The sequence below is a fragment of the Trichechus manatus genome, unplaced genomic scaffold (genome assembly GCF_000243295.1).
Source record: "Trichechus manatus latirostris isolate Lorelei unplaced genomic scaffold, TriManLat1.0 scaffold00105, whole genome shotgun sequence".
Classification (NCBI taxonomy): Eukaryota; Metazoa; Chordata; class Mammalia; order Sirenia; family Trichechidae; genus Trichechus; species Trichechus manatus.
This window is the reverse complement of record NW_004444041.1, coordinates 7,042,488-7,058,156: the sequence shown is the minus strand read 5'-3', so window position 1 is coordinate 7,058,156 and position 15,669 is coordinate 7,042,488. Positions and strand designations below refer to the sequence as shown.

The 15,669-nt window shown below is 40.9% G+C and overlaps 1 protein-coding gene across 3 annotated transcripts; it reads left to right on the top strand.

Annotated features, from left to right (window-relative positions):
* The first annotated feature begins 5,778 nt into the window (after window positions 1-5,778).
* Window positions 5,779-14,917, top strand: CCNG2 (cyclin G2). Of its 3 annotated transcripts, none has more exons than XM_004383121.2 (8): window positions 5,779-6,056; window positions 7,047-7,184; window positions 8,100-8,237; window positions 9,328-9,578; window positions 9,759-9,837; window positions 9,935-10,033; window positions 12,335-12,540; window positions 13,485-14,917. In XM_004383121.2, the coding sequence occupies exons 2-8, from the start codon at window positions 7,047-7,049 to the stop codon at window positions 13,606-13,608; spliced, it is 1,035 nt and encodes a 344-aa protein (XP_004383178.1). In that variant the 5' UTR covers window positions 5,779-6,056; the 3' UTR covers window positions 13,609-14,917. The 3 variants fall into 3 exon arrangements, with proteins under 3 accessions (XP_004383178.1, XP_023593388.1, XP_012412946.1); XM_023737620.1 differs by having other exon boundaries at window positions 5,837-5,854; XM_012557492.2 differs by lacking the exon at window positions 5,779-6,056 and adding an exon at window positions 6,790-6,966.
* The last annotated feature ends 752 nt before the right edge of the window (window positions 14,918-15,669 follow it).

Genomic DNA, 15,669 nt, shown 5'->3' with positions numbered 1-15,669 from the left:
GTGAGGATTATGCCTCTTAGCTCAAGTAGATACAAGAGACTAAATGGACAGCTTCTGTCCAGAGGTGAGATGGGAAGGCAGAGGGTTAGGAGTTGGTTGAATGGACATGGGGAGTTAGGGGTGGAAAGGAGGAGTGTGTTGTCACAGTATGTGGAGAGCAATTAGGGTCACATAACAATGTACATATAAATTTTTGTATGGGAAAAAAGAAAAAAAAAAAGACAGGAAAATTCTGTGATGGAGTTCGGTTACAGTTCTTCGAACAAGTCATGAAAAAAGAATGTGTTATGTAAACAATAATGCATAATATCCTGGAATGTAGCCTTAGCTTCTTAACAGATACTTGTTTTGAAACCAGAGTTCCATTTTGGGTTTGATTTCAGGAATCGCCATATTCTCAGTTGCACTCTCCTCCCCCAGACTTTCCACACCATGTCAGAGTTCTTGTTGTTGTTAGCGCCATGGAGTCAATTCTGACTAATGGTGACCCCGTTTGTGCAGAATAGAACTGCTCCATAGAGTTTCGAGGCTGTGAGGCCTGCCTTCTGAGGTGCCTCTGGCTGGGCTCAAACCACACCAACCTTTCACCCAGTAATGGAGCACTTAACCATTTGTGCAACCCAGGGACTCCTTTGTCAAAGTTACTCCATTTATTGCAGGTAACAGTATAACAGAAAGAGCTCTAGATACTGACGTAATGAATGGGGCCACAGAGTCAAATATGAGCTGATTTCTTTGGTTTCAGAAGGGATAGTTTGCATGAGGCTAATCGCTTGCAGGTTAGTAGAACGGGGAGGAACTAAACTGGCAAGCTGGAAAAACTAGTCCTCTTACTACCGTCATTCAGATGGTCTCTAAACCAAACAAAAATCAAACTAGTTGCCATTGAGTGGATTTCGAGTCATGGCAACCCCATGTGTTGCAGAGTAACAGTGTGATCCATAGGGCTTTCAAGGCTGCGAACTTTTTTCGGAAGCAAGTCTGTAGGCCTTTCTTCCCAGGTGCCTCTGGCTGGGTTTGAATTGCCAATCTTTCTGTTAGTAGTGAGTAGTTAACAATTTGTGCTACCCAGGGACTCCTGAGATGATCTCTACAGTGTGGATAATTCCCACAATTCCAAAGCTTTGCACATCGATATCTGGGAATTAATTGTGTTGTGAGTATTACCAATTAGTGCACAGATAAACAAACACACTCACATGGGAAGAGGCCACGTGCCTTTGTCATTAATAACAACAGCAACTGTACACACACACACACACACACACACACACACAGTAAATTGTAAAATGTTGTCCTTGCTGATATCATATTTGAGATGATTTTGTCCACGAGAAAGTTGGAAAGGAGAATATATGTGATGCCTCCCTGATTTATTCTGCTGATTACTAGGATAAAAGGTTTAATCTGCTATAAAGATGATCTCCTTCTACCAGGTTCCGATTCAAAAATGAGCTATTGGTTGACAAATCTGAATCACTTCTAGATGGCACCTGGGTTAGGTTACACCTTCCCTGTTTTCTCCCTAAAACAGGCATTCCTGTCTCTTTTGCATATTCTATAATCAGAGTTAATCTTCGCAGAAAGTTTGGGGCTGCAAGCCACCCTTAATGACAGAAAATAGTCCAGGCAGGGAGGCCAGAAACAGTGAGTAGAGGGGAGTGGGAGTGTGGCCTCATACCATCTTAATAAATTCTGATCCTGAAGTTCTTTCCTTCGGGGCTGCTTTTCTCCAGCTTTTTTTGGTGAGGTTAGAGATGATCCCTGGCTTTCTCTTTATGAAGTCACAGAATCGGGAAACATCCTAATAGCCTAGATGGGTATAGAAAAAGTGCTTTCAGAAACATTTGGACTTAATCTTTACATGTGATGTAGGCACACTACCTGGTTTTTTGTTTTGTTTTATTTTACAGATTAGAAAGCTGAGGCTCAGGGCAATGTGAATACTTCGTTAGTCAAGGCAATAACTCTGTTGTTCGTCAGCCCCTGACTCATGGCAATCTCATGACAATGGAATGAAACACTGGTCCATCCCCATGATCGGTTTCAGATCAGACAGTAGTGATCCAGAGTGTTTTCAACTCTAATGAGTAAGGTAGCTGGGACTCAGAGCAAGGCATTCTGATCCCACAGCTAGTGCTCTTTGCCCTGCACCTCAGATGTATGGGGTACATTTTGAGATCATGTTTTATTTACCTACTTTTGTATTCCTGAGGCCTAGTACCATGCCCCGCACCTACTGAATATTCATTAAATGTTTGTTAAATACAAACTGGTGCCTGTTGTCCAAAACCATTATTTCTGAAGAGAAAAATATGATGCCTGGAAAGTTGTTGAAACTTTGATGCTTTACAAAGTTCAGGGAAGTCGAAGTATTCATTTAGGCGGGCACTGCAGCAGCCACATGGGAATGGCCTATTTTCTCTTCAAGGTAGAAGCAGAGAACTAAAATATCTGGTTTGAGTGTGAGCAGGTTTGAAGGACACTCCCTCCCAGGGCAAGGATTCACTGAATGCAGGCATTGTTTCTGTGTGGGTGTGCCACTGCTCATTTCCCTCACCATGTCCATCTTTTAGTTTCAGTCTAGATGTCACTGAGGACAAAGGGCTCCATGTCAGGCCTTCATGGGGTTATTTGGTGTGTGTGTGGGGGGGTATCTGTAGAGGCAGAGTATCATCCAGCCTCACTGCACCCCATCACTATCACTGTGCTGTAGATACAAGTATCTTATGATAAAAAAAATTCCCACGAAGTTCTTCCTGGGGACTGCCAGATTTCTGATGTCCTTATTTTGTATGTGCGTATGATACAGGAAAGTTGTCCCGAAGAAAGCTTAGGAAAGGCTGAAAGGTAACTGGCAGGTAAAGTCTGATTAGCCTAGGGGGAAATGTCTTTTTAATAAAGAATTTCAGCTCCTGCAAAGTAAGCCAAGGTGATGAGGACAGACAAATAGAGCCTGGAGAAACGCTACCATTAAAAAAAAAAAAAGGATATATAGGCTATATTAACAAATAAAAAAAAAAATAGCGGAGTAAAAAGAGAAAAGCTGCATAATTTCCCCCCCCCAGAATATCACCATTTTTTCAAAGGAGGTGTTTTGGGGGAAAAAAAAAAAAAAAAGAGGAAGATGTGACTACTGGATCAATATTTTCTAACTATTGCTTTCCTTTATCGTAAAGAGATAAATTAGACTAAAGTGGATAAAGGGTTATAGTGGACAAACGAGACCAGTCTTCTATGCTTAAAAGGGGCTCCAAAGAACGAGAAATTTAACACCATTTACAAAGCTTTCTTATGTTACTCCTGGAGAACTGTTCACCTCATTCAAGAGGCTGTCTGCAAAAAGATACACAAAATACCAGTTATACAATATCATATAGTATATTGTATATACATATTGTACAGTATAGTGTATATATACGTTGTGTATACACTTTGTATAACTTTATAGCATTTAGTGATCTAAGCAAAGGGCAATTTCTAGATTTCTTCCTTTTTGTTTTGTATCTTCTATTATTTTCAAAATATTCTACAACATAATTTCACATTTCCTCTTTCATATCACTTATTCTATATCTTCTGTTCCTTTTCTACCTCTGAATCCTTGCTTTCAAAAAAGTCCCCGGTCTCCTTCATGTTTAGGTCACAAACTCACCTTTCTCTCATGGTATGTTTTCCTGCTCCAGCTGCTTTCTATCTCTCTGTGGACTTTGTCCACTGAGTCTTTTTATACTTTGTACAATGAGCTGTCATCTACATAATTCTAATCTTAGCTCTATTTTCAAAGTTAGTTGCATGCTCCTATTTAGTTTATCAACATGGATTTCCAGCAAGTTTATGTCAAGTAATAGTTTTAATAATGTTTAAAAGATCAAACAAGCATGTAATAAATCATTTAAAAGTATTCTGATCATGTTATTGTATTTTATTTATTTTCCAAAACTCTGAGCAAAGCAAGACCACGCTAAAATAAGAGTATTAGCTCTTCGAGCTTTCCTTTCCAGCTGGCCGGTGCTCCCACGCCTGCTCCAGACGCCTGTGTCTAAACCAAACAAAAATCAAACCCAGTGCTAAGTCGATTCCAACTCATGGCAACTCTACAGGACAAAGTAGAACGGCCTCATAGGGTTTCCATGGAGCAGCTGGTGGATTCAAACCGCCAACCTTTTGGTTAGTAGCAGAAGCTCTTAACCACTGCGCCGCCAACGCTCTGCCTGTGTCTAGCCCTACCTAATATGCAAAGGGATCTATTTCTAAAATTCCTTAACTGCTCTGGGAAGAAGAGAAACCTGCTGCTAAAGCTGTATTATGTGCATTCCCATCTTCTACCAGTAAAACTATTCACAGAAAACATAAGAACAACAGAAAAGAGAAATCCGTTCCCAGGGATGATTATTTAGATTGGAACTCACGAATATGTTATTTACTGGTTTTCAAATATAGGGGGGCAGCGGTAAGGGGAGAAGGGAGAAAGTAAGGAAAGGGACTATAAAAGTCAGAGGGGAGTCTCCACCTACGTCCCCTAAATACATTCCGTGTGAAAGTTTCTCAGGCCTAAGGCACCTGGTTAGTTTGTTTTTTTGCCCCGCCTGTGGAGAGGTGTCGCCTCTTAATAACAATGCTAATTATAATGAACAAAAGTGATTATTTATGGACGTCCAAAACCCTCCGGGAGTCTTCATTAAAACAACAGCACATTACAACCTCTGGAGGTACGCTATTATAATTATCTTACGTTTATGTGTCCTCATTAATGTGCACAGGTACATTTTTAAAAAGTTTCTTCTTTGAACGTTTTTTATTGTTGTGGAAAATTTAAAGGTGCACTAAATTAGAAATGGTATAGTGAGCCCTCGTGTACCCACCACCCAACTTCATCAATTCTCAACTTTTTGCTAACCTTGTTTAATGTATCCTCCCAATTCGCTTTCCCTCTCCCCCTTGGTTGAAGAAATTTTAAAGCAAATACCCAAAACTTGATAGCATTTTACTCGTCAATATTTCAGTATACACCCCCAATATTTAATTACGACTGGTTGTCGTAAAAGGGACGGCAGCACAAATAAAGAAGAAACATAGAAATCTCTCCGTGGTTGTCACAAAGGTTATCAGGCTGTTCTGCCTCAACGGCGACGAGAACCTACAGCAGCATTCCCCCAGGATATGCTGAGATACGCGGATGGTACAAACCCCGCAGGGGCAGGTAAACGAATTCCTTCAAATCTGCCCACTCAGACATGCGCAATCCATACCCCAGAGTTGCTAAGGCCTTCAAGGAAGATAGAAGCGCCGGATACAGTAAAAGCCAATCAGAGGGCTCAAAGACTAATCAGTTGGCCAATCTGGATTCGAGTGTGAATCAGAACCTCGGCGTTCAGCTCCCTCCGCCCACATCCAATCAGAGAGCCGGCTACTTTGGGCGGACTTTTCAAACCAGCGAAAACAAAACAAATCGGGGACCTTTAAAAGGTGCGATGTGACCCAGAACTATCTCCTTCCGCCTCTCAACACTAGTCCTCCATTTCCCTCCCACTCCAGATCAATCGCGGAATAAATTTTACACTCAGATTTCACCCTCCGCCCAGGAACCGAGGGAGGACTATCTCAGTAAAGCAAAGGAGCGCCGAGGAAGCCATAAAACAGGCTGGAGTCACTGGTTTAGGTGAGGGACTCTTTTTCAAAGTCCTTTGAGGAAGCGAAGGATTCCTCCGCGGGGAGTCACGTGCCCCGCCCCCTTGGGGGACGTCGAAAACACAAAACAAAAACAAGGGGTTTGCTTCGACGTCGGCTGTGGCGGCGGAGCTGCTGGTGGAGCGGCGGGTCTGGAGGACCGGTGCCGCGCCCCAGCGGGAGGGTAGGCGCTCGGGCAGCGGGATGAAGCCCGGGCTGTGAGGCCGAGGGGGCGGTGGCGGCAAGGGGAAGGGTCGATGCCGGTCCGGGGTCACCGCTGAGGCGGCGGGGGCTAGACCTCACAGGCAGGACCGCGACGCCCCCGCCGCGCCCAGTTCCCTCCGCGCCGCAACGCCGCGGAACGCCGGAGGCGCGTCTCCGGAACGGTGAGCGGGCCCACCCGGGATCGCTGGGTTTCTTTGTTCGTGGTTGGAACTGGTGGGGGGGCGGGGTGGTGTTGGTCAGAGAGCCCCGGTGCTGCCCACCCCCTTAACCCTGGGAGCGACCCCCGTACTTCCTCTGCTGCAGTCCCGGGGGAGTCGGCGCCCGGCGGCGGGGAGATGAGGGTGGGATGGATGGATGGGGTCAGGAGGCTGAAGACAATTCTTTGCTTCGGTGCCACCTCCCTATTTTGTCAACGGGGATTTGCTGGGGGTGGTGCTTTTTGGGTTGGCGGCCCCAGGGCCCCGCACAGCTGCGGAATCGCGGCATCGGTGGGTGGACGGGTGTTATTCGGCTACGGGGCGGGATGGACTTCTGCCCCCAGGCCCCGGCCGGCGAGCCGCGCCACCCCGTCGCGCTCTCGGGCAGGAGTTCTTGCCACCCGGGTACGTCCGGAGTAGGCGATGTCGAAGCGGATGGACAAGATTTCGGGGCTCGAATCCAGCAAGAGGGGCTTTTGGGGCTGGGTCTCCGGTAGGGGCGTGGCCCTGGAGTCTCCTCCCTCCGGCTCTTTGTTCGGTTGCGAGACTTTGTCTCCCCTGCCCCCTATTGTACAACGTCCCCACCAGCAGCACCGGCTGCAGTTGCTGCCCCGGTGCAGCCTGCTGGCCGGGAGTCCCGCCCTCTGTGGCTTCAGGCAGGCCCGGACTGTCCGGACACCGCCGCCCAGTTCCCTGTTGTGCAACGCCTGAGGCTGGCGGGTCTGACCCAGCTCTGGCTGGCGGACGTGACCACTGCCCCTCCCCCTGCCACACCTCCTTGGCGGTGGGGGAGGTTTGTCCTGGGCCTCAGGCCGACGTGACTAGTCTCCTCCTCCCGTCCTCCTCGGGCTGCGCTCGGACGCCCCAGCTGAAGGTACTGGCACTAACTCTTCTGCCCTGCAGCCTCTCCCTCCCCAGCATACACTCTAACTGTGTGTGGTGTCTTTGATGCAGATGAAGGATTTGGGGACAGAGGACTTGGCGGGTCATGAAGGGGTCCAGTTCTTCGGATTGTTGAGCCTCTACTTGGAACAGGAGCAGAGATTCCAACCTCGAGAAAAAGGGCTGAGCTTGATTGAGACTACCCCAGAGGTAAGTTCCCAGGAAAGATAAGTCACTGAAACAGCTGAGGGAGTTTGGAGGGGATAACTTTTTTTCCCAGTTGAATCAAGACCAAAGCTGCAAAGTTTCTTAAGACCAAAACTGGTCATCCTGGAATATTAAGATAAACCTTAATACTGAGTCGTGCCTTTATGTTTCTTAGCTAGAATGAGAATGATACTAACTCTAGAGAAGTATTTTTTCCAGTGTGCCACCCCCAAACCGCAGCTTCTGAGTGGGAGACTCCCTGAGAATTAAGCTGTACGTTTGTGGAAATACCCTCTGGTTATGAAATACTTATTTTTACTAGGATCCTAAATCATTTTAAAAAAGGAAGGAATCTGTTACCTCCATTCTAAGAGAGTTGAATTATGTTTATTTACTGTAATGCTGTCAAAGCTTGGCAACAGTTCACCTGACATTGAGTCGTTAAAGGTCTGTAATGATGGATATTTTTAAAAAGTAATGATTTACAAAGAGCTCGGCTGCTAACCGAAAGGTCAGCAGTTCAAATCCACCAACCACTCCTTGGAAACCCTGTGGGGCAGTTCTCCTCTGTCCTGTAGGGTCACTATGAGTCTGAATTGAGTTGACAGCAAGGTTTTTTTCATATCTGATAAAGTGTGTAGCTTTCATTAAATGATACCACTCTCCCCCCTTCCAGATTCTTCAAAATTAAAGGCAAAAAAGTAGTTTATTTGAATCTGTTTAGATTTAACTGTGGTTGCAACAATGGGTTCAAACATACTTACTATTGGGAGGATGGTGGATGGCACAAAAGCAGGCAGTGTTTTGTTCTGTTACACATGGGGTCTCTATGAGTCGGAAGATTCGTTGGCCCCTAACAACATTATCCAATCTAGTTCTAAGAAAATTGTAAACCTTGGCTCTTGTTTTTCATTGCAGAATGATAACACTTTGTGTTCAAGATTGAGAAATGCCAAAGTAGAAGATTTAAGGAGTTTAACCAACTTTTTTGGATCTTGCACTGAAACTTTTGTCCTGGCTGTCAATATTTTGGACAGATTCTTGGCTCTTATGAAGGTATTTAATCATTTTTGTAAATACATCTTCATTTTTTGTACACCCAATGCCTAGCACAATGTCTAGCACACAAAGGTTCAGTAAATTTGTCGAATGAATGTAATAATGTGCATTATACATAAACATTTTTAATAATTGGAATTGTGATGTTTAGTGCTATAGTAAAAGACTACAAAATCAAGTGTATTGTTGTGTCTTAGGTTTTGCTGTACCCTTCACTTACTTTCTTTGAAGATGTGGCAAAACAAAGACTAATGTGTTTTAGGTATTTTTTGTGTATGTATGTAGACCTCAAAATAATGTTTTTATATTTTCATCTCCCATCGTGTTTCTGTTGGCACCTATGTGTTTTTAATTCTGAAACATGATAAAAGAAAGTATAGCAATATGGTAAAGGTGACCCTGTGCCTTCCCTATGAAAAGTCATTCAAAGCAGGGAGCCACAGCCTTACTACCTCTGGCCAGCAACTGTTAGAAAATGAGATGGTTCTTCTGCCAGTAGGATTGCTTTCAGCTGCTGGGTCAATTTTCAGGGCACTGAAAAGAAAAGGGCAGCCATCTGTCTGTGGCAGCTTTTACATATGTCTCATTCTGCATGACTGATAGACTATTTCTCTTGGGCAAATCTGCACTGAAGCATGGGGTGATTCTTAAAAGATTTTCAACATAAAAAGATAAGAAATAGAAAGTATTTTTATAGCCAAAGGATTAGTAATGTTTTTTTGGTGTTAAAAGGCTTAATTTGGGGGGAGTTGTACCGTTATAGATTTCATAATCCGAAATACGAAGTATAGCTTAGTATTAGAAATCTAGCTTTTGAACCTGCATTGATGTTTTTTTTTTCTTTACCTGAATTTAAAATTTAAATTGAATAATTCAAATGCTCAAATACGTTTTTTTAAAACAAGTTTAAGACCTAAAATGTAAAAAATGATTAAGTAGAACTATGGGTTAAGATAAGTACTTACATGGGATCAGCTTGATTCTTCTGTTTTAAAAGTTAGGAGCATCATTACAATGTTCTTTTAAGTGTCTGCTTTATTAAGTCAAAGTGAAAATTGTTAGAAGAAGCCTTTTGTTTGTTTTTCAGGTGAAACCTAAACATTTGTCTTGTATTGGAGTATGTTGTTTTTTACTCGCTGCTAGAATAGTTGAAGAAGAATGCAATATTCCATCCACTCATGATGTAATCCGGATTAGTCAATGTAAATGCACTGCCTCTGACATAAAACGGATGGAAAAAATAATTTCAGAAAAATTGGACTATGAATTGGAAGCTACTACTGCCTTAAACTTTTTGCACTTATATCACACTATTATACTTCGTCATATTTCAGAAAGGTGAGTGGATTAAAAGTAAAGTTTTGTACTTTCAGCATTGCTATAGCTAATATTAAAGAGAGTGCCAATGAAATTTATATTTTTATCTCCTCTAAGCTTTCAATTTTGGTTTTTAATGTCAAGTCCTTAAAAATCTTTGGTTGTTTAATATGTATTTTGTCCTTTCTTTGTATTGTATAGGAAAGAAATATTGAGCCTTGATAAATTAGAAGCTCAGCTCAAAGCTTGCAACTGCCGACTTGTGTTTTCAAAAGCAAAAGTATGTCAGTTTCTTGCTTGGTTGTTTGCAGTTTTTATTTTGAATTATTTAAAAATACTTATTTTTCTTTCTTCATGTTTTTTTTTTTTTTTTGTAGCCATCTGTATTAGCTTTGTGCCTTCTTAATCTGGAAATAGAAACTTTGAAATCTATTGAATTATTGGAAATTCTCCTGCTTGTTAAAAAACATTCTAAGGTAAATATCCTTAGTCCTTACTCTTTAAACAAGCTTCTTTCCTAATTTTTTTTTTTTTTTTTTGTGGTGACTTAAACATTAGGTAGTATTTTGTAGGGCTCTTAACGTTTACACTCTTTTTTCTTGTATCTCAAGTGTTGGGGTTCTCGAAATGCAGCCTTGACCCATCCAGTCTTAATTGAGAGGCACTTTGGTCACTTAGCCCAGCTTCTTTCAGTATGCAGGTGTCCCTCCTGTAGTATTCTTGCCGGCTAGTAATACAGCTGTGTACATTGCCCCATGTGCGTTATTCTTAAATGCATACTAGAAAGTAGACTTAATAAAGACACAAATGGGATAGGGTGGCATCTCATCACATCTGTAATACTGAGTCCTCATACCATCATTAACATTAGCAAACTAACATCAGCAATGTTTTTGTTTTTAAACCCTGTAGGCAAGCCAGCCCAATATGTTTCTGGAGTCATAAAGAGATGTAAAACAAACAAAAGCCCAGCCCCTTTTCTTAATATAGACTAGGTGGGGAGAAATGGAACTTAACACGAGGTGGTATCTTCTGTCATTTATTATTGTGTGTCAGTGCCAGATCATTAGTCAATGTAGAGAGTATGTTGAGGTTTTGTTAGAGAAGTATAGCAGACCAGGAGAGGCTATGACTTGGCCTGATTGAACCAAAAGAGTCTTAGTGAAAGTTTGGGCAACAAAGGTTTATAGCCAGGAAATTGGGCAGACTAGAGGGGTTTAGGAAGTCATTTTTGGGTGGGCTTCCAGATAGGATGTCTAAGAGATAGTCACAAGTGGGAATAAGGATGTCCAACTCAAATAGTGATTTTGGAAGCTAAGCATGGAAATAAGGAGCCACAAATGACCAAGATTTGGGCATAATGATGGAGAGAACATTGACACAATTGACAGGAAATTTGGGAGGAGTTAATTTGCTGAAAGAAGATGATTTGGAGGTGCTTGTATGCCTTCCAGGTCAGTAGGTATCTAACAGGCATTTAGCAGGAATAAAAACTCAAGATAAATGACAGTTGGTAATTAAGATTCGGAATTTCTCATGAAGAAGTGATAGTTGAAACCGTAAGAAACTTGTGAGAAGTCTCTTGTTTAGGGGTCAGTTGAAGCTGTAGGGTCTCTATGTTGCCTTTCCTCCACTTAGGAGCCAAGTTAAGGAACGTATATCTAGATACGTAGACTGTTGTAATGTAGACTATTGAGTTGGAAAGAGGTTTTCAAGGAGGTGGTCAGGAGTATTGAGTCTTGTGAGCGGTCCAGTAGAATGAGAATTAAAGATCATTGGATACCTTAGATGGTGATTTCAGTAGAGTAGGGACAGGGAAGTGGAAGAAGCCACATTGCAGGAAGCTTTAGATGTAGCTGGATTTGGTGGAAATGAAGACCAATATGATATAAAAATCATGATATAAAAAAAAGTACATGCAGTGTGAAGCGTTTTGTAATATAGATAACTTCTAACTTTTAATCATGAGTTTATTCGTTTTCATCTGAACTTTTTATTACAGTGTTATCTGGCAACATCTTCAGTGGAAATTGATTCCTTGAAGTAAACTGGGGCACTCCCCAGTGGGGGAGGAACTATGTCCTTTGTGACAAATTCCTTTTCTCATATTGCTCACTTCTCTGTTAGCATATATCTGGTATGATAATATAATAAATGTATGTTATTATAATTGAAATAATGGTTTGCTACAGAAACCTAAGTTATGTTAAATTCCTTTGCATTGGGACTGTTAAAGAGCGAATAGTTGATTTATTAACAGACCTAGCTTGTTTTTAGGTCGGTGTGTCTTCTAAGAGAAGCAAAGCTTTCTATGAATGGAATCCCAATGTAAATTATTTATACTTATTATGCTGTTTGCATAAACCAGTGGTCCCCAAATTTTGGGTGCATACCTGGGGAGCTTTAAAAATTCTTGATGCCAAGATTGCACCCCGTATCAACTAAATCAGTGGAAGGAGCCCTGGTGGTACAGTGACTAAGTGCTTGGCTGCTGACTGAAAGATTAGTGGTTCAAACCCACCCAGCGGCTCTGTGGTAGAAAGACCTGGTGATCTGCTCCCCCATAAAGATTACAGCCTAGAAAATCCTATGGGGCAGTTCTGCTCTGTCACACGGGGTCGCTGTGAGTCAAAAATCGATTTTACGGCATCTGGCAACAACATCTGGGAGTTGGAGCCACGCATCAGTATTTTTTTAGTGGTCCCTGGGTGATTCCAGGATGCAGCAAGGTTTGGGAACCACTGCCCTAACCTGTTTATGAAAATATTTTTTTTCAGGTTAACGACACCGAGTTCTTTTACTGGAGGGAGCTGGTTTCTAAATGCCTAGTAGAGTATTCTTCTCCAGAGTGTTGCAAACCAGATCATAAGAAGCTGGTTTGGATTGTTTCAAGGCGCACAGCCCAGAACCTCCACAACAGCTACTACAGTGTTCCTGAGCTGCCAACTATACCAGAGGGGGGTTGTTTTGATGAAAGTGAAAGGTAAGCAAGTTCCTTGACCAGTTATACTTACCCAGACTACGTGTTACTGATTTGATACTCCAAACAGAACCATGAAATATTATAAAATAAGGCATCAGAGAAAGCCCCTACTCTAATACCATTATTTTTTCAGGTGAGAAAATTAACCAGAAATAGTTTTATTAAAATAGGTAATAATTTTAGAAGTCATTTTCTCGTTCTCTCTCTCCCTGTTTTAAACTGTTTATCCCATCTCCCTCCTTGTCTCCCTTGTTGTTTGACGTACAGCTTCATTTAAAAAATTGAAACAGCGTTTTTGGCTTTTAAATGTTAGTATGAATTCTTAATGTTGGGCTGTGAAAAGAGGCTGAGGAGTATTTGGCTGAAAAATAAAGGGAACCACCACCCCTAATGGGGCAGACTTCTTTTGATGTTCCTGTAGTTTTTGTCAAATGTCTTTGTCTTCATCAGAGTTTGTTTGTAAAGTGAGTTATTTAATTTTACTGAATTGATTGTTTTAAGCCAGGTAAGGGTAAAGGACCAGAAGTTCCATTTTCATAGCTTGTTGGTTTCTTGGTTTGATATTTGAAAGTATCGATGCAATTATTGATGCAAGAAAGATATTGCTGTCGTTGTAAATAAACTGTGATAGGTGATAGTTGTCCTTAGCTTGTATTTATTGCATTTAAAATACTTAGAATCCCACAATAAGATGCTGATAGAATTATTGATAAAACAATAATAGTTTGGTAAATACTAATTTGTTTGAACCTCTTTAAAAAAATGTATATTTTCTAATGAGATTACAGTAGACTTTTTATAAGTTTTCTCTACGTAAAGTTTAAATTTTGAATATAAAAATTTTAAGACTAGAGGGATTCATATAGCAGTTGTCTTGCCTGTAAAATATTTAAATGTATGCTAAATAATGGAATCCTCTTCTTTGTGTCTCTCTTTCACTTTAGTGAGGACTCTTGTGAAGATACGAGTTGTGGGGAAGAGAGTCTCAGCAGCTCTCCTCTCAGTGATCAAGAATGCACTTTCTTTTTCAGCTTCAAAGTGGCACCGGCACTGTGCTTTCCATCTTAGAAATCTAATTGTTCTGTGTCTGAATTTAAAGTATGTATACAGGTTTCAAAGCAATAAATGGGGGAGTAGATAGTTTTCTGGTCCAGCCCCCATCTAGACAGGAATTGCATATACTGGAATACCTACCTTCTGTTTATTATTATTCAGATCAGATCTGGCCTATTTTCATATTTAATCCTAAGCCATCAAGTGGATTAGTGCCTCTTAAACAATGAAAAATATTTTAGACGTTGGCACTTTATTTTCCTCATTGATCTTTAGCTACTTGGGGGAGGAGGGAAAGGGTTGTTACCTTCAATTTACTACTTTTCAAGAAGATTTTTAAAGATGAATAATGTAAGTTATCTTAAACTTTTTATAAAGCCTTCAGGTGTCTTTATTTAAACATATTGGGAGTGTGAAAGTGCTTCCTTAGCAGGGACAATGGATAATCCTTTAATGGTTTATCTTAGATTTTCCCCAACCTCATTCTCAGAACAGAGAATATACTCTTAAATGTCAAATACCTTTTTGTTTTGTTCTTTAAATGATCGATGTACTATCTGATGCAGACCCTATAAATTGTAGAAATTATAATATCAACATTTCTGTGAATTTTAGTAATGTCTTCATTGAGGTTTCTGCTAAAGCAGAAATAATTGACAGGCTAGGGCTGTTAGATAGTTGCATTCCTAGTACCTAGGTATTGTCAGACTATAGTATTATTTTAATGTGTTATTAAAACAATTCGTAATCTGCTAGTTTTGCATGTACCTGTACAAAAGCAGTACAGGAAGTTGAACAGAACTAGGTAGCTATGGAAGTGATAAATGTTGATCTAATAGAACATTTTATCTAATTTTCTTATATTAAAAAATACGTGGTTGTGTTTTACTTCCTTTATAATTCACATTTCAGAAATAATGGTATTAGTATATGGGTGCCAAGATTGAATTGAAGTAAGAAAAAAAAAGTGTTGGTAGTATTATAGTTTTAAGCATATCTGTGGTGATGCATCCATAAGAATGGGGATATATAAACTCTGTACACATTAGATTTTGTACAGAGAATTTTTTTAACTTTATAAATTTTGTAAATGAAAATGTAAATTTAAAAAAATGTACATAAAAACTGTATTTTTTTACCTAGTGTGTGTGATAGTCTAGTCATTGCATGTAAATATAATTTATTGTGTATTCTGTATTATAAGTCATACATTGATGACTTACTTTTTTTACTGGTAAGTCAACATCCGTGGGATGTTTTTCTGAAGTGGATTTTTGAAGTGATTACAGATTACAACTCAGAATAAAAATATTAATAAATTATACTACTTTGCAATTGTACCTTAATTTTTTAATCTTTTGGTAAAAAAAAAAAAAAAGTGTTTCAGTGGGAAGGCTTGAATTGAGGCTGGAGTGTTTCCAGGGTAAGCTCTCTAACTGGCTGCCAAAGTTCTCTAGGTATTATTTCCTCATAAATTTACGACAGTCTGCACTTTGGCCCTTAGCCTGGGAGATATGGAAAATGAATCTGCCACTTAGGAATTGACCTCTCTCTGGGTTGGACTCATATTAAGCAAGCTCACAGAGACTGGTATAGTAACCTGAATCCCTGTTAATTTACAGGGAACTGCAACAGGTATCAAGTAGATCAGCATGCTCAGATTGGCAGATCAGTACAATCTTTGTGTAGACAAGCCAAATTCTGATCAGAAGGTTGCTTGGTGAATAAGCACTGGGGGCATTAGCTGGGTCATCCTTAGGAACATGCCTGTCACAGAGGGCCCTGCCAGCCTCTGGCTATTTGGCATTTCATTTTCAAAACTCAGGTTTTGCAAGTGGTGGTCATAGTCTTTCTTTTTTTTTTTGGCTTTAACAAAGAGAAATTTATTTTCTCACAGTCTAGTAGGCTAGAAGTCCAAATTCAGGGCACCAGCTCCAGGGGAAGGTGTTCTCTCTCTGTCAACTCTGGAGGAAGTTCCTTGTCATCAGTCTTCCCCTGGACTGGGAGCATCTCCGCGCAGGAACCCCGGGTCCAAAGGACGCGCTCTGCTCCTGGCACTGCTTTCTTGATGGTATG